This window comes from Anastrepha ludens, chromosome 3 (assembly GCF_028408465.1).
Source record: "Anastrepha ludens isolate Willacy chromosome 3, idAnaLude1.1, whole genome shotgun sequence".
Classification (NCBI taxonomy): Eukaryota; Metazoa; Arthropoda; class Insecta; order Diptera; family Tephritidae; genus Anastrepha; species Anastrepha ludens.
This window is the reverse complement of record NC_071499.1, coordinates 103,218,417-103,245,085: the sequence shown is the minus strand read 5'-3', so window position 1 is coordinate 103,245,085 and position 26,669 is coordinate 103,218,417. Positions and strand designations below refer to the sequence as shown.

The 26,669-nt window shown below is 40.6% G+C and overlaps 1 protein-coding gene across 1 annotated transcript in view; it reads left to right on the top strand.

Moving 5' to 3' along the window:
- The window catches only part of LOC128857626 (mucin-19-like), a 73,623-nt gene that overhangs the window by 11,518 nt on the left and 35,436 nt on the right, over positions 1 to 26,669 (top strand). The window contains exons 5-10 of the mRNA XM_054093374.1: positions 3,284 to 3,549; positions 3,621 to 3,916; positions 3,979 to 4,168; positions 4,236 to 5,255; positions 7,354 to 16,943; positions 16,988 to 25,368. Of these exons, the coding sequence (XP_053949349.1) occupies positions 3,284 to 3,549; positions 3,621 to 3,916; positions 3,979 to 4,168; positions 4,236 to 5,255; positions 7,354 to 16,943; positions 16,988 to 25,368 (19,743 nt within the window). The remainder of the gene's footprint in view (positions 1 to 3,283; positions 3,550 to 3,620; positions 3,917 to 3,978; positions 4,169 to 4,235; positions 5,256 to 7,353; positions 16,944 to 16,987; positions 25,369 to 26,669) is intronic.

Genomic DNA, 26,669 nt, shown 5'->3' with positions numbered 1-26,669 from the left:
TTGGCTCTGGGGGGTAACCGCTGATCCACATTTGCTTAATTAAGCGGTAATGTCATTCCCTTGAACACCGCAGTGTCCTGGAACCCATAAGTTCAAACTTATTCTGTCTTGCAACAGAATTATGCTTCTTCTTACATTCTTGAACAACCTTTGAGGTTTGCTTTGCATTCTCCAGAGTATTTAATGCAGCCTCACTATCATTAAAGACTTCAATCTGTTTCCCACTCCATCTCCTCTCAATTATCCATTCTGCTATTTTCTGAATGACAAAAATTTCCGTATGGAAGACAGTTTCCATTCCTCCCATAGCGTAATGATACTTAGTACTATCGCTTAAGTACCATCCGGCTCAAGAATCTATTTCATTCTTGAACCCATCGGTAAAGAAAATATCCGTAAAACCTCTTTGAATGCACTCTGCATTACTCCATTGCTCACAGAATGGAAATTTTACATCAAATTTCTCTCCAAATGAGACTATGGGTATAAGGTCTTCCTAAGTTCCAAAAACAGTGGACTCTGCTCAGATAGCATCTTAAAGATTTGTTTATGCCCCGAAGTTCCATCTTTATACCAGAAACCATATTTATGGAGCCTATACATTGCTTTTTTGCTCCCTGTTGTATGTTAAGATCCAAGGGGAGCAAATCAAGCAAAGCGTTTAGGGCATCGCCGGAGGTTGTCCTCAAGGCACCCGTAATGCATAAACATACACTTCTTTGCAGCTTGTATAGTTCCCAAAGTGTGGACTTAACCATAGTCAGTAGCCACCAGAGCAAAGAAGCATAAGTGATGATTGGTCTGATGAGTGCTGTGTATATCCACCAGGCCGCCGTAGCGGAATGGGTTGGTGAGTGATTACCATTCGGGATTCACAGAGAGAACGTTGGTTCGAATCTCGGTGAAGCACCAAATTAAGAAAAACATTCTTCTAATAGCGGGCGTCCCTCGGCAGGCAATGGCAAACCTCCGAGTGTATTTCTGCCATGAAATAGCTCCTCATAAAAATATCTGCCGTTCGAAGTCGGCTTGAAACTATAGGTCCCTTTATTTGTGGAACAACATCAAGACGCACACCACAAATAGGAGGAGGAGCTCGGTCAAACACCCAAAAAGGGTGTACGCGCCAATTATATATATATAAATATATACATATATATTATTTAAAAATATTTATAAATTATATATATATAAATATGCCACCAGACCACAGTAGGTTGCAGGTCCCAGGTTTTGCCAAAGGCTCTACGGCATTGTTGAAAATCCTTAATGCGCAATCAATGAATGTTACTGTGCAACCAACCGAGGCAGCTGACGGAACGACATCATATTTTATAAGTAATTCAATCTATTTTCGCAATATGTATATTACATAAACAGTGAACCAACTGTGTAGCAGTTCGTTATAAATTTTACGCAGATTGCCAAACCGCCAATTATAGTTCCACATTTGAATGGTCATTTCAAGGAGACACTTGCTATGGATAACCACAAGACACCTAAATGCAAGGAAATTCTTCAGCTGTCAGTTTCTCAATCGTGAGCAGTCATCGTGCGTTCTAAAAAAAAAGAACTTCTGGTTCCAATAAAATGGTACGCAAATTTTGTTTTTCGGCCGCCAGATTTTGACTTCCCACCGCATTGTCCAATTTAACACCACCAGACATCTATTTCTGGAGATATTTCAAATGAAATATGTATCAACGTGAAAGGTGAAAGTAGCTGTCATGCATTGCCTTTGACCAAAATATAGAAGAGTTACGATAGCCCGTACCCCGTTAGTTTAAAGATCTGAGTTGTTCGTCACAGTCCGTTGGTCCCTTAAAAAAATCGCACTATTTCACAAAATTTCCGTTCATTTTGGTGCTCTCGTTAATTCGTATTTTTTGACAGTGTAGTTTATGTTTAAGTTATGCATAAAAAAATTAAAAAAATTAACGCAAATTTTTACTCACTTCAAACTTGGATAACATCCAGAATAAAACAAAACAAAATTCTGACTAAAAAGTTTAAAATTTTGAAGTTTTAAAGTTAGGTTTCTGTAGTAATATGAACCAATAAAAAAATATACAAAAAAGAAGTTACTTGCACTTTCCCAAATCGGTTAGAGGGATTTTTGAAGTTCCGTATTTTTTTCATATTGCCAGGCACTTCTATCGTGCCGTCTTTGGGCACATATTGCCGAAACAAATGCTTTCCAATGTTGTATACTTCTCGCTTTCGTCTTAATTTGGGTCAAAGAGAGATTCGTCAATTTCTGAAAGTTCTTCATCGGCGCGATCATTGTGGGTTCCAGCCCAGTACCATTCTACTTATTTTCGGTCGCTGGCCAATTCCATTTGCTCTATCGAAGCTCAATGTCAATAGGTTTTTGTTTGCTTCAAGTGAGGAGTTGTTCGTTTGAAATCCAACATTGGTTTACCATATAAGAAGAATTGTTCTTAGACATCGGTTCACAAATATCTGCAGCTTCCTTGTTGCAGATACAGACACCAACCACTTTCCAAAGCCGTATAGTAGGACGAATTTAACATTCTAATCAAAAATTCGTAGTTTGGTACGCATTGTCAGCTGTTTGGAGAATCATATCTTGAGGCTTGCAAAAGCTGCTTTGGCTTTTTTGATAGGTGAAGCTGTTTACATTATCGTTAGCACATTAGTTAAAAATAAATTATGATATTTCGAAACTAAAAACCGTATACCATTTTCATTGCATTGGTATCTTGCAAATATTTTTTTTCTTTTTATCATTTTATAAAATTGAGCTTCAATCTAATTAAATGCAGTTAAAAAAATATTACTATTCTCGATCTGGTAGCTATATTTCGGTAAATATGTCATGTTGACAACAAAAGTCAGAAGGCTAAAAGGGCCGCTAATGTCATTAAGTGGGACATTTCATTTCATGTGTACTACCATTCGCTAGTAGCCGGGTTCGAAAGTCCGGGCATAAAACATCAAATGATAGAAAAAGTATTTTCTAGTAATGGTCGCCACTCAGCACCGAGTGTATTTCTGTCATGAAAAAGCTCCTCAAAAACAATCATCTTCCACTCGGAGGCGGCATAAAACCTTTGAAAAAGCCTCTCCATTTGTGGAAAAATTAAATATCAATTAAATATACATACTAGTATATATTTTTTAATTCCCAAAAAACTTTATACATTACATAAATCTTCAACAGTTTGCCAGTTATAAATCAATACTTAATAATTAATAATAACAAGAAAAATAAAAGTAATACTTAATAATTAAAACTTGTGTATGTTTTATAATTTTCTAGATATGCCAAAATCTAAAAGAGGACCCAGAGTGGACTGTCGTGCAACCAAATCCGAATGCAATGGGGCCATACGCCTACAGACGCAACCAATGGGTTGGTTATGACGATGAAGCCATTGTACGTAAGAAAGCTCAATACGTCGTCGAGCACGGTTTAGGTGGTATAATGTTTTGGGCCATAGACAACGATGATTTCCGAGGTACTTGCTCCGGCAAACCATACCCGCTCATAGAGGCTGCCAAGGAATCCATGTTAGAGAGCTTGGGGTATATTTTTATTCAACAAACAGTAATAGCAAATGCATATTTATGTAACCTTAACTTGTATCATCCAACAGACTTGGTATTAACGAAGTCGCTAAACCAAATGCACCCAAAAAGCCTTCACGGTCACGTAGTCGTGAAAACTCATCTTCGAAGCTGAATCGAATTGGTGGCAGCAGCGAGGGTAAAGGCTCTTCGGGTCGGGTAACTTTGAGTAGTGGACGTCGTCGCGCGCAATCCTCACCCTCTACGACAACAACGCGGGAGCCCGAGACAACGATACGACTGACAAATCCAGAGGGTTCTTCGTTGTATATTGGTGGCCGTGTAACGACGCCAGCTCCACCAACTACGCCTGATCCAGGAACTGGTGAGTTTAACTTCCGCGAAGATACTTTTCATATTCACCATTATTTTTTCACTTAAATACAGATTTCAAATGCGAAGAGGAAGGGTTCTTCCAACATCCACGCGATTGTAAGAAATATTATTGGTGCTTGGACAGCGGCCCGTCGGGATTGGGTATTGTGGGTCACATGTTTACTTGTCCATCGGGCTTGTACTTTAATCCCGCAGCTGATTCGTGCGATTTTGCTCGCAATGTGCCCTGCAAAATCAAAAAGTTAGTGCAAAAAAAGTTTTATTTCATTATAAAAGGGTGCTAATGATACAAACTTTCATTATTTTAGAACTACCACTGCAGCGCCTATCAGCAGTACTACTACAACAACCACCACACCCCGCCCCACAGCTTCTATCAATCGCATCTCGGCTGCCACTTCGCGCACATCATTTTTCAGAACTACCACCCCAACTACAACTACTCCAACACCAATCGAATATGAAGATGAAGAGGAGGAGATAGAGGAAGATGTGCCAACACACTATAAAGACAAGGAAGCCGAAGAAGACCCACAGGTCATAAAAGAACTCATTGAGCTAATTCGCAAAGTCGGTGGCATTGAGGAGTTGGAAAAACATTTGCTACGCAAAGATGATGGCACGATATCAATTAAAAGTAGCTCCAGTGAGTCGAATGCGGCCACTACTCAATCACCTATTAGCAAAAGTCTGTACGATAAAGTGCTCAGCAAGCCCAATTCATACAACTCGATCCGTAATCGTTTCACTTCGTCGTCACTATTTCGAAAATCTAGTCAAGCCAACACTGAGCAAACAGCGAACTCCAAATTTGAAAGCGATGAGTCGCAAGTTAATGAAGGAAGCATCAGCAGTGGATTCTCCAAATACTCCTCAGTAGTGCGTGGTAACAGTAGACAGGGCCCCCAAAATGAGGGTCTAGATAAATTGTCTGAATTCGATGGCTTCTTGAAAGAAAAAAAGCAATATGTTACAATTAATAGAAATAGAGGCTCTCTTAGAGGGCAGGAGGATGAAGATGACGTGGAAGAAAAACAGGTTACAGAGCACGAAAGCGAAGATGATGAAGAGGTGGAGTTGAAGAGTAGGGCTAAGACCACAAGGCGACCAACGAATACGGTGACTCCCTCTTACGCTAGCATACGACGTGCACGACCATCGACTGTTCGAACGGAAACAGAGGAGGAAGCTGCCAGCGATGAAGAAGTAAAAACCTCAAAGGAAAACGAAGAAAAACGAGCATATACTTCTTTGAATCGGAATCGTGGCAGGTACACATCTACTGAAAGCAGTCAAAAAGCTGAAGAAGTTATAACTAATGCAAATAGGTAAGATCTTAGGCGAGTTACTGAGAAATTTATCTCTTTGACGAAATTAATGTTATATTATGTTATATTTTATAATATGTGGAACGATGCATATATATTGTATTTTGGTCCATATATCAATTATTAAGTTGTGGGGTAAGACAGTCTTTCCAACATATGTATGAGGTACGTCTAGACGTATTGAACCCTTAAGATACCACTGTTTTGGAGCTCGATCGTGATCACCTTTATGAATGATTAAAAAAATGTCTCTGCCTCAAGCAAGAAGAAAATAAAAAGCATACCACAAGGAGCAGCGCAACGTTTTTGCTAGGGATTAATCAAAATTATTGGATTATTTTTTTACTTTTTACGGTTAGCCTTACCGGGATAAGTCATGCAATGACAAAGGATAGGAGCCGCAATTAGTTCGAAAAGCGTTTACCCGCTAGACGGCCATTCGTTTTTTTGCGTAGCTATTTATATTCAATGCATCAGCCCAGATCGGTGCCGCTTACAAAAGGACCGAGCTGACAACCCTACTATATAATACTCTTTTGCTATGGCTAGGGCTAGCGTTGCTTGGCATTATTCGTGCCAGATAAGACTGTACACTCGACGCCTTCTTCACAGTATATTCTAGACGTCAACCAAGCCTTGATCCTACCAACTGATTCGTTGTTGATTCTATCATTGTCACTATTACCACCGCGAATCCAATGACTTAGGCTCTAGGAGGCATAACCAGTCTTAGAACACCATCATACATAAGTTTCCATAGTAGTAGGCCTAAAACTTGAGGGATCCTTGCTGTTGCGGTGTAGTCCTCAATGCTTTTGTCAGTTCTAAAACTCAGTTTACGGTCTGAAAAATAACTCCCAATTATTCTGATAATATAACTAGGAGCCCCTACTTTTATGAGCATTTCCATTATACGCTGCCAGCTAACTGTATTAAAAGCGTTTTTAACGTCCACAGCTACCATAGCGCAGTACTCTCCCAAGTATTTTCCCCATTGTATCTAGTAAGCATATCGGTAGGTAAGATGCGGGCTCACCAGGAATTTCGTTTCCCTTGGGTAATGAATCAATCGGAATTGGATTGTTAAAGAGTGCAGATTTTCTGCTCTCGAAACATTTATCCAATAACCTTGTAAACTCCGCACCTTCGTCTGCAAGAACAAACGAATTTGTCTTGTATGTATTACATTCAGTCACTTTGACCATAAAATATTCCCATCCGCAATCTCACAAGTTGCTGCAGTCCTTATTGCTCAATCAGAGCAAACAGTAGCATTCTAAGATTAGCCCATCTGCAGCTCTTCGATGCACATCCGTTAGTAACTGCAATATTCACCCATTTTCTTATAGTGGCTTTGATGGCCGAGAGGGGGGTGTTATGCGGGTTAAATCTTATATTAGCCAAATAGGTTCCTGATGTATCGGAAGAAGAGTATAAAGCCCATACTTAATACAAAAACTCTAAACTATGTACTAAAAGAAAAGTGAAACTTGTACTCGCTATATGAGACATAGACTACACGAACCTGATGGGTAGAAAATATTCTATGCATTCGGTTTTGGTATTTTGCCATCGCCAACCCTCGGGGAACTCAGCATTGCAATATCCCTCTAAGCAAAGCGACGCTGACGTATTGAAAGAAATACGTCTTCTCTCGCAATGCCTCGGCTTCGGCCATGCTTTCCCACAAAATTTCAGTTCGGATTCGGTTCGGCTTTGGCCAAAGAATACCAAACATTCAAAAATTGTGTAACGTTTTAGTTTTTCTCACACTTCTAATACTTTTGTTTAAAAGAATTGCTTTAAAATATATATCTGCTCCTCATCGAGTATTGATAGTAAACAATTGTTCAGTGCTGCAGGTCAGCTCTTTATTGATAGCCGAGACTGCTAGAAAGATCAAAATGCCCTGGAACAGAATCGGTTTGGCTTTAGCCGTAATTGACTGAAGTTCGAATCGGTTTAGTCATTCTAGTCAATACGTGTTTCTTTCCGATTGTATATTTTTCAGATGTTTTTTCGTTACATGAACGCATTAATGTATTAATTTTATAATTCAGTGTTTAAAAATGTTTTTAAATATACCCATGTATTTTAGGTATAAATATCTGGAACGTCCACGACCACAAAACAGGCTTAAGACAACTTTCACCAGCCAAGATGAGGAAAGCTTATCCGGAGACGATGAGGAGGATCAAGAGGAAGAACAAAATGTAACGGTACAATTAAATCGGGCAGCAATTGATTCCACACAAAAATCAACACAAAGCACAACACGCATCTATGCGAGTATAGGTCGTCGTACAACCACTACAACAACAGAGACTCCAACCACCCAAGAAACTCCAACCAGATACAATTTATTAGAAAACACATTTAACAACGAAACACCTGAACCAATTTTACCAAATACTACCACTGCCGCAACCGCAAATGACTCACCCACCTTTTCCATAACCATTAAAAATACTAATCCCGAAATCATTTCCACTGTCACCACATCCACATCCAGTCCTACCATTTCTACAACAAATGCTTCCGCCACCACAATAACATCAACCACATCAAATGATAATGAACTAGTCGATTCCCTACCCACAATTACCACTCTCCCTCCAACCTTTGAGCATGAATCGAAGCAACCCTTAGACCTTTCGCTTGATGTGAATTCCCTTATTGAAAAAACCGCCTCTACTGCAAATCCAACGACTGCAAGTGCAACCGAAAAACTGGAAACAGAAGGCGCTGAGACAACAACTGCTCGAACAACTACAGCTACCGAAACATTGACAAGCACCGCCACCACCACAACCACCACTGACACTGACCAACCCCCCTCCGCCGACGAGGTAACGAATTTAAGCAATAATCGCCTAAAGACACAATATAAATTTACAACAAGAACACGTAATGTAACAAAATCAACAACTACAACTGCAAACACTGACACAGACCTAGATAATGAAAATCATATTAACAGAAAAAACAACAACAACAACAAAATTTTAAGTGAAACAAAGAAAACTAGTCTAAATACTGGTAGTAATAGTAGTACGGATGATAAGTTTAATAGTAGTGTTAGAGGTAATACCGTTAAATACTCTGGTGGTAGAAGACAACAACAATTAAACGAGTTACTAACTCGCAAAAATCAAATCCAAAATCAACAGACGGATTCCTCCAACATCATAACTACTACCGAATCAGCACCCACTAATGAGTTCCTGGGAACTGTATCTAGCCCTAGACCTTTCGGTTTCCCAAGGCGTCGTACGCGCCCGAATAACTCCAATCCAACAAACACCGAAGATACAAAATCCACCACTGAAAGTATAGAAGATGAACAAAGCGTAGTAAAAACGAGGTTATCAGCAACAAATGCCTCCAAAACCAAGGTGAGTTCCAATTCAGATGTGTTGCAAGTACAAAAAGGATTGGAAACAAATGATAAGGTCAGCACTACGCGCACCCATACACAAGCAAAAATGCACACACACACGCATTTAGTAGATGTAGTAGATGGTGTTAGTGGTACAAATTCAAATAGTCTAAGGCATGTTGTAGATAGAAATCTTAGCTTAAGTATAACTGATTCACTTTCAGCAGAAAAGAGTGGCAGTCGAGCGTATGCCTCCAATGAGGCAAAGAGTAAGCTCGAAAGCAATGACGAACACCTAATTAATACACTTAGTGAGAATAAAAATAGGGATAGAGTTACACAACTAAATTCTCTGACTGCAAATGCCAAGGACGAGACATTGCAGACAAGTAAGTATCGCGGCAAAAGTTTGACAGCAGAGGCAGAGTCAGAGGAAAATGACAACGCGAAAGTTACAGATGGCCATGCAAATTTCCGTGGTCGTGGCTTAAAGATGATAAACGAAGAAAATGCAGATGCGAAGAGTGCAAACGATGAAAATGAGATTCATACGGAAACAAAAGAAATTAATCAGAATAACAGTGCGAATCACACGCAATCCACTTATGCTACACTCGTCAAAGACGACAACAATCAAATTTCAGTTTCCGAGCTGACTACTCAAACCAATGAAACCTCCATAACGGATGAGGGCAATGGTAAAGTGAAGATTCAAACAACTTACACCACAATCACTAGTGGTGGCGATAACTTGGAGGAAAATAAGTCACTATCTAATGAAAAATCATATAAACAAACCGAAATAAATATTAATGGAAATGCGAATAGTGAAAATGTTGGTAAAGCATATGCCACTATTAAGAGAAATCGCACACAAGAAAACGAGCATACATTAGAGCTCAACTCCTCCAAATATTTGGATGACCTCAGCGACAGAAACACCACCACTGTCCAAACAAGCGACGACGGCAATACCGTGCGTACAACAACTTATCATACAACAAAAACCAGTGAGAACGGTAAGATCATAACCACGACAATTGAGGAGATAATAACCACACAAATAAAAATAGCAGATTCTGAAGTGATGAAAAATGGGTCCAATGTAGATTCGAAATACCAAACAATAACACGTCGCACAGAAAATCACGGTCCTACTACTGAAACCATACATTACAACACAATTGTGCGCGGTAACGAAGGTATACAGCTAAACGAGGGAAAGTCTTCTTCATTCTTCCGAAATCTCGACGAAGTTGCAAAGCAAGCCGAAACAAGTCGCGATCGCATCTACGAGGGTATATCTCGAGGTGGTAAATTACCGCAATCTGACGGTGAAAATACAGCGTCCGAGGTTACGGGAACCACGACCATAAAGTCGAATATAAATAATGACCAGCTTAATACCGATCAAATTGCAAGCAAATATCACACAATAAATCGTGGACATTCAACCCACACTCATCAAGTGAATTCTTCTACGTCAAACCAGCGTGAAAATAGTCGCTTCACGGACAAGACGAGTAAAGATGTCACGGGTGAATTCATTAGTGAAAATCTATTTAAAGCACAAACGTCATCGCAGGAAATAAAAAATGAAGAGACACTTGCGATTGCTACAAATGGGTCTAAGAGCCATTTTACAACAACTTCGACGTCTGCTGAAGCCTCATTGGAGGATGAAAATACGGCAGCCGAAGTAATTAACGACGAAATTCACTCAACATTAACGAACTTAGAAACTACCACCGAAAGTTATTCCTCAACTATTCCGTCAAAATCACAACCTGAGTATTCTACTATTTCGTCAACAGAAACCACAGAAGACGTCTCGGCTAAGGTATTATCTAATATTCGAAGAAGACCCATTACAACCAATGCCCCGGCAACTATTGCTCCGCCAAGCTCTGCAGTAATGACTGGGTCCAAAATTCAAAGTATACCAATTATAACCACGCCGCCAGAAAGTACCACTCTCCCAGAGTTGGTAGAAACTACTACTTCGCCGACTTTTGAATCTGACACGATTTCTAGTAAGCGAAAATTTACGCATCTCAAAGTTGATACGTCATCAAAGGTTAAGGAAGAAAACTCCAATGAAGCAAGTTCCAAAGTTCGAGTTAGACCAACTACAACCCCAGCGCCAGAAAGTACCACTCTCCCAGAGTTGGTAGAAACTACTACTTCACCGACTTTTGAATCTGACACGATTTCTAGTAAGCGAAAATTTACGCATCTCAAAGTTGATACGTCATCAAAGGTTAAGGAAGAAAACTCCAATGAAGCAAGTTCCAAAGTTCGAGTTAGACCAACTACAACCCCAGCGCCAGAAAGTACCACTTTCCAAGAGATAACTGAAACTACTGCATCACTGACTTTTGATTCTGATACGATTTCCAGTAAGCAAACCCTTACACGTCATAAAGCTGGTACTTCCTCTGAGGTTATAGAAGAGAACTCGAATCACACAAGGTCTAAGGTTCGAGCTAGACCAACTACAACCTCAGCGCCAGAAAGTTCCACTTCGCCAGAGATGATTGAAACTACTGTATCACCGGCTTTTGAATCCGATACGATTTCTAGTAAGCAAACCTTTACGCGTCACAAATTTGGTGCATCATCTAAGGTCGCGGAAGATACCTCCAGTCAAATAAGATCCAAAGTTCTTGGTGGAACAACTACAACCTCAGCGCCAGAAAGTTCCACTCTGCCAGAGATTATTGAAACTACTGTATCACCAACTTTTGAATCCGATACGATTTCTAGTAAGCAAACCTTTACGCGTCACAAATTTGGTGCATCATCTAAGGTCGCGGAAGATACCTCCAGTCAAATAAGATCCAAAGTTCTTGGTGGAACAACTACAACCTCAGCGCCAGAAAGTTCCACTCTGCCAGAGATTATTGAAACTACTGTATCACCGACTTTTGAATCCGATACGATTTCTAGTAAGCAAACCTTTACGCGTCACAAATTTGGTGCATCATCTAAGGTCACGGAAGATAACTCCCTTAAAATAAGGTCCAAAGTTCGAGGTAGAACAACCACAACCTCAGCGCCAGAAAGTTCCACTCTGCCAGAGATGATTGAAACTACTGTATCACCGGCTTTTGAATCCGATACGATTTCTAGTAAGCAAACCTTTACGCGTCACAAATTTGGTGCATCATCTAAGGTCGCGGAAGATAACTCCAGTCAAATAAGCTCCAAAGTTCGAGGTAGAACAACTACAACCTCAGCGCCAGAAAGTTCCACTCTGCCAGAGATGATTGAAACTACTGTATCACCGACTTTTGAATCCGATACGATTTCTAGTAAGCAAACCTTTACGCGTCACAAATTTGGTGCATCATCTAAGGTCGTGGAAGATAACTCCAGTCAAATAAGGTCCAAAGTTCTTGGTGGAACAACTACAACCTCAGCGCCAGAAAGTTCCACTCTGCCAGAGATTATTGAAACTACTGTATCACCGGCTTTTGAATCCGATACGATTTCTAGTAAGCAAACCTTTACGCGTCACAAATTTGGTGCATCATCTAAGGTCGCGGAAGATAACTCCCCTCAAATAAGGTCCAAAGTTCTTGGTGGAACAACCACAACCTCAGCGCCAGAAAGTTCCACTCTGCCAGAGATTATTGAAACTACTGTATCACCGACTTTTGAATCCGAGACGATTTCTAGTAAGCAAACCTTTACGCGACACAAATTTGGTGCATCATCTAAGGTCGCGGAAGATACCTCCAGTCAAATAAGATCCAAAGTTCTTGGTGGAACAACTACAACCTCAGCGCCAGAAAGTTCCACTCTGCCAGAGATTATTGAAACTACTGTATCACCAACTTTTGAATCCGATACGATTTCTAGTAAGCAAACCTTTACGCGTCACAAATTTGGTGCATCATCTAAGGTCGCGGAAGATACCTCCAGTCAAATAAGATCCAAAGTTCTTGGTGGAACAACTACAACCTCAGCGCCAGAAAGTTCCACTCTGCCAGAGATTATTGAAACTACTGTATCACCAACTTTTGAATCCGATACGATTTCTAGTAAGCAAACCTTTACGCGTCACAAATTTGGTGCATCATCTAAGGTCGCGGAAGATACCTCCAGTCAAATAAGATCCAAAGTTCTTGGTGGAACAACTACAACCTCAGCGCCAGAAAGTTCCACTCTGCCAGAGATTATTGAAACTACTGTATCACCGACTTTTGAATCCGATACGATTTCTAGTAAGCAAACCTTTACGCGACACAAATTTGGTGCATCATCTAAGGTCGCGGAAGATACCTCCAGTCAAATAAGATCCAAAGTTCTTGGTGGAACAACTACAACCTCAGCGCCAGAAAGTTCCACTCTGCCAGAGATTATTGAAACTACTGTATCACCGACTTTTGAATCCGATACGATTTCTAGTAAGCAAACGTTTACGCGTCACAGAGTTGGTACGTCATCTGAGGTCATAGAAAATAACTCGAATCAAACAAGGTCCAAAGTTCGAGGTAGTCCTACTACAACCTCAGCGCCAGAAAGCACCACTCTGCCAGAGATCATTGAAACTACTACGTCACCGACTTTTGAATCTGGCATAGATTCCAGTAAACGAAACTTAATCCATCACAGAGTTAGTTCGTCCTCCGAGATCGTAGAGGACATCAGTACTGAAACCAACTCCGTAATTAATGACAGACCATCTACAACCGCACCACCGGAAATCTCTACTCTCTCTGAAATAGATAAAATTACAGAAATGCCGCAATTTGAATCCGATAACACTTCCAGTGGGCACACATCGTCTGATCCTTTTGGAACTTCTCCTACCTTAGACCCCACCACTGAGCAATCTACATCGGAAAGTGCAACAACGCCAGCCATCCAAAAGGTATATGCAGCTCGAAAAGAAAATAGTACGAATAATCGCGCATTCCAAGAAACCTCCTTTGCCGCGGCAGAAATCAGCGAAGAGGAATCGGGCAAAACCACACTAAGCCCAGGTTCAATAGAAGTTGGCATAAGAGTCCCTGCAACTAAAAATCGTGCTCAAACGGCACACGAATATGTTCTGAAAGGTAATGCGCATAGCAAATCCACAACCTCTAATGGAATTACTCAAAGAAATTTACAGAAGACATCAAATCGAAAAACAACAACTCATACATACGAATATGAGAAATCATTAGCCACTGATAGTAAACAATCAAGTAATTCTAATGAAGATGCTAATGAAAGAAGTCATACGTTAGAGAGCCGCTTTGACTTCACAACTGAAACTTCCCGACGACGCACCACACATCGAGGTAATTATCGGCCACGAGCGGATAAGGACGATTTGTCCTCATTATTGGCATTAGATGAGAATAAACACCGACCCTACAACCATACTCAGTACAACCTCGGCAATCGGGTACACTTGGATGGAATATACAAAGAAGGAGGAAATAAAGAATCATCAGCCGAGTTTAGTTTCCGTCCACCAATCGCCTCACAACAGGAAAAAATCAGCACTGTACCACATGCTGAACACGATGGTGTCAAAGGGGGAACCAATAGTATAAACGCCCATGAAGTAACGTCAACAGATCTAAGCGGAAATAACAGAAGTCGATTAAATTCCAGCAATAGAAGAACTACTGTAATTAGAAGAAGAATAAATAGCAGCAGGAACACCACCAAAGCACTCAATGAAACGGCTGCAGTTTATGGAGCAAAGCATCGTGACTTAGGCGTCAAAAGGAATAATGAAACTGCCACCGAGTTGAGTTCTACAAAGCTTTTTGCTAAAGTAAGAGATTCTCAAGACAAAGGAAGCAATAAATTCAATAAAAACAATGAAAACATTACTGGATCATTCACGTCTACCCAATATTTACATCAAGAAGGAGACAATTTAAATGAAACTAAATCTAATTCTGCTCAGTCGGGTTCGAAATCAACAAAACAAGTGAGCAATGGCTCAACAACTGCAAGCGAGCCCAAAGTCGATTCAAAGAAAGTAAATATAGAAGAGAAAGAAAGTTCCACAAACATTAAAAAGGTTGAAGATGATGTTGCTCCTATTGGGGAATATGAAAGTATATCTGCTGATATGAGAAAGAATAAATCACCTGCTGATTCTACAACAAAGCAAAGCCTTGAAAACGGCACCAACTCTGATACAGATTCTTCAACAAATTCAGGACACCTCAGCCTATTTTCCCAAAATATAAATGCAGTAAAGACTGGAACCAATTCGGCATCCCAGACTGCAAGTGACACTGAGCATAGGGAGGGAGAGCATGACTATACTGAACAAGGCTCAAAAACCAATGTGAACCAATTCACTAAATTAGCAGGCAGCCGTAAAAATGTTGCCGCTGAAGAATCTTATGATGAAGGAAGCTCAGATCTGTTAGAGAAAACTGAAGTTAGTTCGGCATCTCAGAGTGCAACTAATACGAAGAATAGGCAGAGAGCGCATGGCGATTTAGTACAAGGCTTTAAAACAAACCAATTCACCAAATTAACAAGCAACCGTTACAATGAAGCCGCAGAAGAGCACACTGGTGAAACGAACGCAGATCTACCGGATGGAAGAGAGAGAACAGGTTTGGCCAACAGCCGAACTTCAGGCCGAAAAGCTTTCAGCGCTCGTTCTAGAATTGGCGCACGTGCGCAATATACAGGCCAAGGCAGTTCCAGAACTACGAACCGAATTGGCGGCTCTGATGGAATTTCTATTAGAAATGAAATAAATGAAAACGAAACTAAAACTGAAACGACTCAAACGCGAGTCTACAATACGGCTAGCAATACACAAAAGACCATTAAACGTGTTCACACAAAAACGGTGCAAAAAGCTGAACCTGAATATGAGTACGTCTATGAGGTTATAACAGAGAAGATACCGCCTAGCACACCGCGGCCTGTAACACGAAACCGTGGTGGTGTACGCTTCGGAGACTCCGATTTATCCTCACTCCTTTCATTGGACTTTGCACCAAAATCAAAACGAAGGGGAAATGGAGAGAAAACAATTATCAAGACTAGAAGGAAATTAATAAAAAAGCCTGCAACAATAATTGAAAGTGAAAATGTTGAGGAATATGAATACGAAGAAAGTGCCAGACCCCAACGACCAATAACAACTGAAGCGGCGCCAACTACACGCCGTACTAGACCTACAAGGCCTCTGCGTACGACAACATCAACGACGCAAAGAGCTACGGTTACCGAAAAAGAAGATGAGCTAGAAACAACAACTGAAACACCAACTTCAATAACCAGAAAAGCTTTTACATTCAAGCGACCACTTTCCAAAGGTTCAAGAGCACCAACTAATGTGAAACCTAGTATCACGGAAAAAGTGTTCTCAACCACTGAGGCAGTGACACAAGCAACACGAAAGGGTTTCGCTTTCAAAAGACCACTTTTAACGACTACAACAACTACTGAATCAGCATTCACTATGCCAGTAACCAATACAGAAAGCATTCAAACTACACTTAGGCCAGGATTACGACGAAAAGTTATAAAATTGCAAAGACCTTTGAATAAAAAAGTAACCGTGAAATCTAAAGATGAAACAAGCACACAAGAAACTGACGAAAAAATTACCGTTCATACTGGTGTGCAACAAACCTCAATTGCTTCGATTGAGCTTCCCATAACCAACGTTACTGAAAATCTGTCAACGACAACTACAACGCAGCCCGTTAAATCAACCTTGTCGGAAACTTCTGCCATAACTATTACAACAAAAGAAGTACCGACTACAACAAGACCCACTGAAACAACTCTGGAGCAGACTTCCAAACCTGCCGATGATTCCTTTGATCTCCTCAAGAAACAATTCTCTAACGCTATAGGCAGACTTAAGCAAAACGGTGAAGAAAATATCAGCTCAAAGAGCGAAACAACGATTTTAACACAGACAACCCAAACAAAGACGACTAGTGGAAGTGGTGTGACTGAAACAGATTTAAAAATAGGAAATGATGTTACTCGTTTGGAGTCAATTTCACAACTGAATAATGAACTAAATGAAAATGGAGAAGATTATTCCCTCTCTTTGCCTATATATCACAGAAGAAAATACTACCAATACTATAAAGATTCACCAGTTATCTATATAGGAAAACCGCAGCCACCACCTTCAGCTCAAACCAGCAACGTCGATATCAAGAAACAAATACATGAAGTATTTAACATAAGTAACGACAGTAACATATCTGTTGCTTCTGAAGAAAGCAATGCCAGTAATGAAGCTGTGGTAGACTCCACGGCAGGCAGTAGGGAAGAAGATCATTTTTTATTGGAAACCCCCGGGTCAGTGTAGATGGGCACCTGGGGGCAAAATCAATCGGATCAAAATTTACAGCATCTGGAGAAGAATTAATCGATGATCAAAACGCAAAAGCCGAATTGAAACAGATATTTGCTACAAACAGTGTTCCACAAACAACAGCAAAGAATTCGGCAAACGAATACACCAATAACTTAGACGATGAAAGCAGCAGCGAATTATCGCATCGTGTTGGTAAAACCTTTAGAGAACAAAACTCCACAATTACAAAACTTTCGGCCCTTAAACCCGACTTAGATTCTGCCCAAGCCAATCCCACTACTAAAACAATATTACACAATGAGACATCAACCATTAAAATAACAATACTAGAGCACGACTCAAATAATCGCACCGAAGATTCACGCGCCTTACGAAATTACATACAATTAAATCGCATACGTACAACAACTGAAAGTCCATCTGAGGAAACCACTACTACCTCAGAAAGTTCAACAAAGCGAGCCTTCATTTCGCTATACAAACTGCGTGCCAAATCTACAACTGAAAGCCCTACTAGACAGTCTCCGACATCAACAGTAGAAGATACGAAGAACTCGGGTACTATAAATAATGAAGAAACTAATAATGAAAACTTTGCCAGTTCGACAAGCCGACGTACTTTAAATCGATTTATAAAACCAACCCCTCGATTGTCAACGAAAAAGTTAGCGGAAGATCAATTAAAAGAGGAATCCACTTATAATGATCTGACCACACTTACTGATCGCACTGTTAATAGTTATAGTTTAACAAAAAATTCGGCGAATGCCATAACACGCGATCCTCCAGAAACAACAACTAAACGATTTTTAATTGGAATCAACAGTCTAAAATTTAGAACTAGTGCTGCTAAAACTATAGATGATGAAGGAGAGAGCGAGGAAGAGTTAACGGAAGACAATGTAGTTAGTACAACACGACGCCCTTCGTTTTCTTTAAACAGATTTAGAACTTCAACTACAACAGAAAAATATGTAGAAGAGCAAGAAGATGAAGAGAACAGCATACTAAAAAGAACGTCAACAATAGGAACAACAAGACGGCCGTATAGTGCAATAAATAGACTGAATTTAAAATCAACTACACCGAAAACTGAAACCGAGGAAACAGTGGAAAGTTCAGTCGAAGAAAACTCGAATAATTACAATGATTCTGAGCGCCGCGTTCTATTAACTAGACATGGACTTCGAAGCACAACAGAAAAAGCTGCAGAAAACGAAAATACTATCTCAACAGTGAATGAATATAGTTCTTCGGTATCAACTCGTCGGCCATATGCATCAATAAATCGTAAAGGACTTACAACCTCGAGCGAGTCTGAAGTTAAGACAAAAACCGGATCAACAATTGAAATTTCTAGTACTGAAGGATCAGCGGAAAATGTTTCCACACGAAAATATACAACTATAAATAGATTAAGGGACAAAACTTCTACAGCGAGCCCTTTGAAATCCTATGGCGACGAAGAAAAGAAAACTAAGGACGACGAAGAGGAAGAAGTAGAGCAAAACGAAGACCATACGACCAGGCGTACGTACTTGGCTTTAAATCGTTTACGCACAACCACTGAAAGTACAGAGAGTCTTGTGTTAAACGAAGATGAAGCAACTGCGAACGCAGAAAACAACTCCAGCACTCTTAATAGTACCGAGCAAGAAGAACAGTACACAACGGAAACTGTGGTCGTCAAGCAAGTGGATGAAGGCGACAACGATAAGCTTCTGAGTACTGATCGTCATGATAATACAGAAGTTGATGAAGTTTCTACTACAGAATATACCACAGAAAGTGATGGTGTAACTGCTACACCACGTCGTCCTATTTTGATAAGAAAACGAATCCACGCTTCAACCACAGTTAGTACACCCGTCGAAGAAACCGTAAATGAAGACAATGATACTACGACTACAGAATTTCCTGGTCGTCGTAGGTTAATTATTAGAAAACGTATCAAAAGCTCCACCACTTCCGTTCCCAAAACTGAAGATGCCACAAAATTAAATGAAGTGCATAATACTACTGACGAATCCAGAGTTTATAAAACTACACGATTTAATACCACGAACACAACTCTCGCAACAAGTACTACCGATGCTGAAGATACTACCACTCAGCCAACAACGCGTCGTGTGTTCTCCGGCTTTAATAGGAAACAGTTGAGTACAACAACTCAGCCACCAAGAAATTCATTTACAAATAATGAATCGGCAGACAATACCGCAGACCCTTCAGATGTTACCGTTCCTGATCAGCCTGCTACTCAGCCTACAACGCGCCGTGTGTTCACCGGCTTTAGTAGGAAACAGTTGAGTACAACCACTCAGCCGCCAAGAAATTCAATAACAAATGATGAATCGGCAGGTAATACGCCAGAGGCTTCAGCTGTTACCGATCCTGATGAGCCCACTACCCAGCCAACAACGCGTCGTGTGTTCACCGGCTTTAGTAGAAAACAGTTGGGTACAACAACTCAATCACCAGAAGAGTCGTTGACAAATGATCAAGACACGCAATACACGACGGAGGCTTCAGCTGCCAGCAGCAAACTAAGCCTAGGGAAAACAAATCGACACCGAGCGCTTCTATTCCAAACGTCGCCTTCATCAAAATCGGAAGAAGAAAAGGATAGCGAATTGAAATTGAAAGTTAGCGAAAATTCGCATATAGTAGATTCGACCACACGTCCTAAGTTTATTACGAGTACCCATACAAATTTTATAGCTTCAAGCAACGATGAAGCCAAGTTAACACTTGGTGCAGTTACTCAAGACTCTACAACGACCCGCAGTTTCAATCGGTTAAGTCGCATCCGCACCACAACTGAAACGAGTGGGCCGTCATTAGAAGAAAATACTGAAGGGCCTACTGAACTATACACACGTCGTTCGTTTAAAACATTTAATCGGCAAAAGGTAACCACTTCAGTGCCTGTTGAAACTTTGTCAACTGAACGCAATTTGAATGTCTTTAGCCAGAAAGCACGGCCAACTACTACAAAGCGACCCTTATTACCAACAATCAACAGGAATATCTACCAAAGAGCTGAAGAAGATGAGAATGAATACAGCGACGAATATGATGATGTAGTAACGTCTGATAAGCCAATATTCCAAAAACCACAGATATTTACAAACGTACGAACGCAACCAAAATTTGGCACACTCCGTCCATTAACTCAGCCTAGAGCAGAAGACACAGAAGCTTATGACGAATATGAGGACAGCGATGACGAGTATGAAGAAAGCTCGATTGAAAATAATGACCAAATCCCACGGCGACCAATTAGCCGCCCACAAGTCACTCGACCTTCGAACGAACTTCAAACTAGCCTGCAAAATTTAAGAAATCGTGTGAAAGAAAGTCAGACACGGAATGAAAATAACGAAGGGGTAGTAAACTCAAAACTGCATGTGCTTCTGTCTAACAGAGCGAAGACTATACAAACGGAAAATAATAAAAACTCTGTAAATAATGACGCACAAGACAAACATGCCACCGACAATACTGTAGAAGACAGAGACATCAATGATGAAGACGAAGTCGCATCAGTCAGTACTGGTAACGAAATTGCCAGACCTGTTGTAAAAAATAATTTACTTAGTTTGTTCGCAAATCGTAATAATACTAACCGTACCAGCACCGTATCCAACTATTCAAGTAGAACTAAAATTAATTTAAGTCCCAAGTCTAACAACACTCAAATAACCGATGATGATAGTAGAAATGTAGATACTGAAGCAGAAACTGAGGCTGATAATCTGATAGATAAACTTGATTATAATGATGATGAAGATCACAGCACTAATGATAAGGGTAATGAAGTTAATTCTAAACGACGTTTTCAGAAATATCAATTCAACCGCTCACGATTCTCAACTACTACAACAACTACTATAGCTCCAACCACGATAAAAACATCTTCTAGCTTATTCCCGTCCAAACAATTATACCAGCCAAACAAAAATAGAGCAGCAACCACAGCAAATCAGGTAAATGCGTTAGTAGATGATGAAGATGATGATGAAGATGGGGATAATGACAATGATGAAGAAGATGAAGATGAAGACAGCACAACCACAACCACCGAAAGCACTCTGAGCATTAGTCCAGCTCCCACACTGAAACGGATACGGGTCTTGAAATACCGTCGTCCAATTGGCGGCTCAAGTACATTTAGTAATGCTACTTTAGTTAATACTAGTGTTAGTGATAGTAGTAATTTCACATTTTCTAGTGTTACTAATACTACCAACACAGTCAGTCAAGGCTTAGATACTCTCAACTCGCTTAGCCAAAAAGTAGGACGTACCAGGTTAGAACTTTTAAATTCCCAAGACTCAAATACAAATGAAACTCAAAGCGAAAGTCCGGTAACTACGGAAACTAAACCCACTAAACGGTTCCGCAAAGTTATACGCAAGTTAATACGGCCAGTTAATCGCACGATTGATTCAACTTTGACAAACGAAACTAAATCAGACGACGCCCAATCGGAAACATCCCTTGCAGGACAATCGCGTTTTAATGCAACCCGTTACGGCTTAGGGCGAGAAGGTGTGGAAAATACATCAGAAATCTCTTCCGAAAACTCTACTTCCAGCGACGGTAACCTTAATAGCACAAGAACTATTTTATTTGGCAGAAGCAATCGAGCTCGTTTCGGTAACCGAGTTACATCGAGCAACATAGAAAAATCGTCTGAAAATGATGATGGTGTGTTTGAAGCAGACAGTCAGACAGAAACTGAAGAGGATAGTGAAAATGTAACAGCAAATCCTCCACCAACTGTCTTTACACGAGCAAAAGCTAACGGCACTAGTTCAAGTGGCATAATTTTACCTTCACGACGACCATTTGTATTGACGCGTGTAAGTAGCCGAACAAAAGCGCCCGAGGACGTAGATGTTGCCGATGAAAACGAGAATAAAGATGAAGATGAAGGTGTAGACACTAATGCAGGCGAAGAAGGTGATGAGGTGCAGGAAACATCGACACCGGCTGTAGAGCAATATACTGGTATTCCACGCAATCGCCTAACTAAACTCACATTCACACGTAACAATCTTACAAAGAGTGCTGAGACTAATATCAGTGAGACAGCAATTCAAGAAGAACAAAGACCAGTTGTTGCAACTACCCGTCTCAGAAAATTACTGCCTGATGTCACAACAGAAACTATAATAACAACTAATGAACTAGAAGAAAGTGATGATAGAAAATCCAGTAATGTTACACAAGCGAAAACCGCATTACCCAGGCGTCCATTCGGTCTGGCCTCTCGGACTAAACCAACACAAAACGAAAGTGGAAAGCAAACTGAAGAAGACGAAGACGAAAATACAGATGTAACAACGGCACGTACTCCTCTTTCTCGTCCTACTTTCCGAAGAAAATTGGTCGCTAGACGCCCATACACTCCACCAAAAGTGTCTGGTATCACGATTTCAACAACAATTCCTACATCACCGAAGCCAAGAAGAAAGTTTGTACGGCGCAAATTCGGTCGTTTCCACCCATTCAATGCCGTTAATCGCAATACCGGTGAGGGCTTTGTGCGTACAGATCCACGAAGTCAATTACTGCCAGAAACAAAACGCTTCCGAGTTGAGAACGGCAAGCGGGTGCCCATACCGAACGGTGAGACTTTAAGCGAAGATGAAGAATACGAAGAATATGAAGATGAGAGTGAAGACGAGGAAGAGGGAGAGTCGAATACTGCCACAGACCAAAATAAATCCCAAATCCCAGTTGTAACACTAAGACCAGTTACACGCCCCTCAAGCTTATTCAATAGACCACCAACCACGCTATTAAAAACGATTAAAACAAATGAAGAAGAAATCGAGGAAGACAATGAAGAAATCGAAGGTGGGGATGAAGATGAAGAAGATGATGAAGACGACGAGGAAGAAGAAGGAGAAGAAGAAGAAACACATGGATTAGACGATGCCACAAACCAAACAACACCTAAGTTAAACACACCTGTACTCCGAACTAAAGATAATCGTGTCCCACCAGGTTCAAGGCCAGCTCTACCTGCATCCTCTACACATACTTCAGGTAATGTGCCTTTTAACGGAAGAGGACGTCAGCCCTCCTCGGGTTCTAGTCGCTTTGGCACAAGCACGTCCGGCAATCGTTTCGGCTCATCTCCGCCCAATAATACACGTGCCACAAATAGACCGCGCATTGTGAATCTGCCACAGGGTGTGGTACCACCAAATCTGCCACTTAAACCAATTGCTACCTCTTTCGAACGCACTACGCCGGTAATTCCAACTAAACCGGCACCATTTATACCAACCAACACACGCTCATATGAGCGTAAATACACAGCCACCTCCACAGAGACACCGGAAAATTATAGCGATAACTCATTTATTGAAGATTTAAATATTGAAGCACTAAATGCACGCAATAAAAAGATATTCGATATCAACAGCAAAAAACACACCACCCTTAAACCGAAAATTGTCATATCAGGTGGCAACCAAACACCAACAGATCAACAACAAGATACACAAGATCACATCCAACAAAACACAGAAACTGAAGACGATGATGAATACACTTCAATTGTGGATGGTAATCAAGGTTACATAACCACAACACCACGCACACCCGCCCCCGGCGACACGAACACTGATTATTATATCAATGCTAATGAAATCTCTTCACAGGACAATGAGCCAGGCGCTGAACGTACTGTATTCACGACGCCTCAAACGCCTACCACGACTCTTTTGCACGTTTTCACGCTGACCGAGGGCGAGCAGACAAATCGGCCACCAACAGCAAGTGCCAATACAATTGGTCGATTTGTACCTGAGAGAGCACGTCCCAAGCACAAGGTGGTAGAGATTAATCGTATTGTTGAAATTACCTCGAAAGAAGACAAGCTACGTCGCAAATCAAAGGCAAATCAAGAGTTTCTCAAACCGATTGGCACATCGAACGTAAAGGTCGAGTCCTTGCCCCATGTAGAGCAGCTGGGCGAAATCAGCGTTGTGAAATTTGTTCATCTGGTCGATGGTAGTGACATTTCCATTGATGGTCACAGCACGGTAACTGATTACACGCCCACAGAGCCAACTGTCTCAATACCGGTACGAAACTCTTTACCCGATGGTGGGCCATATTATGTGCCCCAGTACGCTTACTCTACGGAAAGTGCACAAGCGCGAACTACATTGGAACAGCGGAATGGTAAAGCACTGATACCCGAAGTGATACGCAGTGCAGTAGAGACTTCGACTATTTCCTTGGAAGGTCTATTCGATAGTGGACGGAAAGGTAAAGAATTAAATTCTGTAAATAGTGTGTACTACATTTTCGGATCAAATGACACAATTTCAACTAGTACAGTTAGCGTAAACGAGAACGAAACTCAAAACTCAAAAGCCACAACTCTAAGTACAAGTACGAGTACGCCTTTACCGACTTCCTCGACATTATTAACGACCACTACTACTGAGAGTGCTTTGCCCCTAATCCCAATTAGTGATAGCATAAATAACATTCCTAACGAAGCATTCCCAAATTTAGAGTCCACAACGATTGTAGGCAATAACTTTGATGATGAAACCACAACTACCATACCGAACGTGTCAAGCACAACCACTGAAGCAACTATCACTCAAGCTGAATCTGTGAATGATGTTAACAACAATCTCTTGGAAACAACCACATCTAAAACGGTAGCAACGGATGATCCAACAAGCGTCGATACCGCGGTGAAGTCCAGCACATACGTAAGACCTGTTGTACCACTACCCCTTTTACGCCCTGAATCCAATGAGTCCTCCCCCCTAATAATAACCATAGCCAATCTTGACAAAGTTATACTCAGTAAAGTAGATCGCACAATTTCAGCCGAAAGCAAGTCGGCAACAAACACTGTCCCATTCCCACAAACGACTACGCAACCCCAGTTAGCAGAACCCAGACCCACTGACTCGAGTGCAGAATTCTCAAGCCGTTTTGCCTCTGTAGTTGAGGCACCCACCAATCTCATACAGGAATCAGGTGCTACAACCCACCACAAGAGTAGCGATGTATCTAAGAATGAAGTACAAAGTGTTGGTAGTAGTAATGGCACTTCTGTAGATGATGCTAGTGTTAGTGCGAGCAGTGCGAGTAGCATAAGTAGTGGCAGCATAGTAAAAGAAATGGTAAGCTTTAGTACTGAAACGCACGTAGTGCGAAAGAAGAAATCGCGTAAGCACAGGGCGCGAAAAATGAGAAAATCGAGAAAGCGCACCACGACAATGTCACCAACTGACGCCCCAGCAGTGACAATAACACCGAAAATAGTCAACAACGAAGAGGGGTACCAAAGTAGTAGCAACAGCACAAGCGTAACCGAGTCTTCGACAGCAAAGACGACGCCCAGAGTAAGGGTCGTGAATATTACGTAAAAATTTATGAGTACAGCTTTAAGCTTTGGTATTTTAAGAGATCATTTTGCAAATGAAACTTCGATTACATATTTAGACATGAGTACATATATTTGCATAGCCATACATACATAAGTATGTACGCATATTGTACTAAGTATTAGGTGCATATACTTATCTGATGAAGATTGTCAAAGATAATCGGGGAAAAAACAATTTACAGTTAATATCAAGCGCTAAACATTCGGTTTTTTTCGCTTAAAATACTCATTTACTTAGTAGTTTATAAATTTCTAGTCTTACCGTTATTTTGTCCATAGCCATGACTTATCGTTTTATATGCTGAGATGTTTCTTATATGTTATTACATAACTGTAAATAAATATAAAATAAACATATCTACGCAGAAATAACTGATTGCGTTCGCTTCTCAACATTCAGTGAATTGAATTCAAAGAAGCCCTAACGCAAATTTTTTGCTCTTTCGCTTTCTCTTCTTGCTCACTGTCGCTCTCTTCTAGCCAACTCTTTTTGTTCATCTTTTTATACCCAATGCATAAAGTGGTTATTAACACATGAATGGGAGCAAATAAAGTACGTACTTGCATATTAAGCTGGCCATAGTGGGGAGAGGATTGGAGCTCCGTTTATCTAACCTCCGTTTGTTTATCTAAACTGTGCAAAAAGAGGGATTTTTCACAGTAAGCACCAAACCCTGTGAAACAACGAGAATTCGTGCGTGAACTTAAGAAACTCCTGAAAATAACAGGTTTCGAATATTTGTCAGAAATTTACGGTAACACTTTATAAAACTTGGAGTATATCTTGTCCAGAGCAAGTTTTTTCTAACAGCAGTTAATAATGGCAAACCTCAAAGTGCATTTATGCCATTAACCCAAAAAACATCTCACAAATCCGTCTATGATGCGCGGGCAAAGTAATGCACATATCGCGCTAAATAGTTCATTTTTAATTCACTTTATTATTTTCTTATAAAAATATAGTTCAAATATAGTATACAATTTAAAAATTGCAACGAATTCTCAGCAAAATTTTAAACTTTTAGTCAAAATTTTTACAGAAATTCTGGCTACGTAGTTTTGTAGCCCATGCAATTATGGTATATTTTGCGTTGATTTTCGGCACGTTTTTTGTTGTTTCTTCATATGGCGAATGTCGAATTTTTTTACATGGGAGAAAATCATCCGGTAGTCATAACCCTCTCCAATCTAACGAATATCTTAGAAATTCGTAATTTTTAGCCACATCAGATAACTTTTATACACCAATAAGGGTGAAGCTTGAAAACCGTTTTTTGA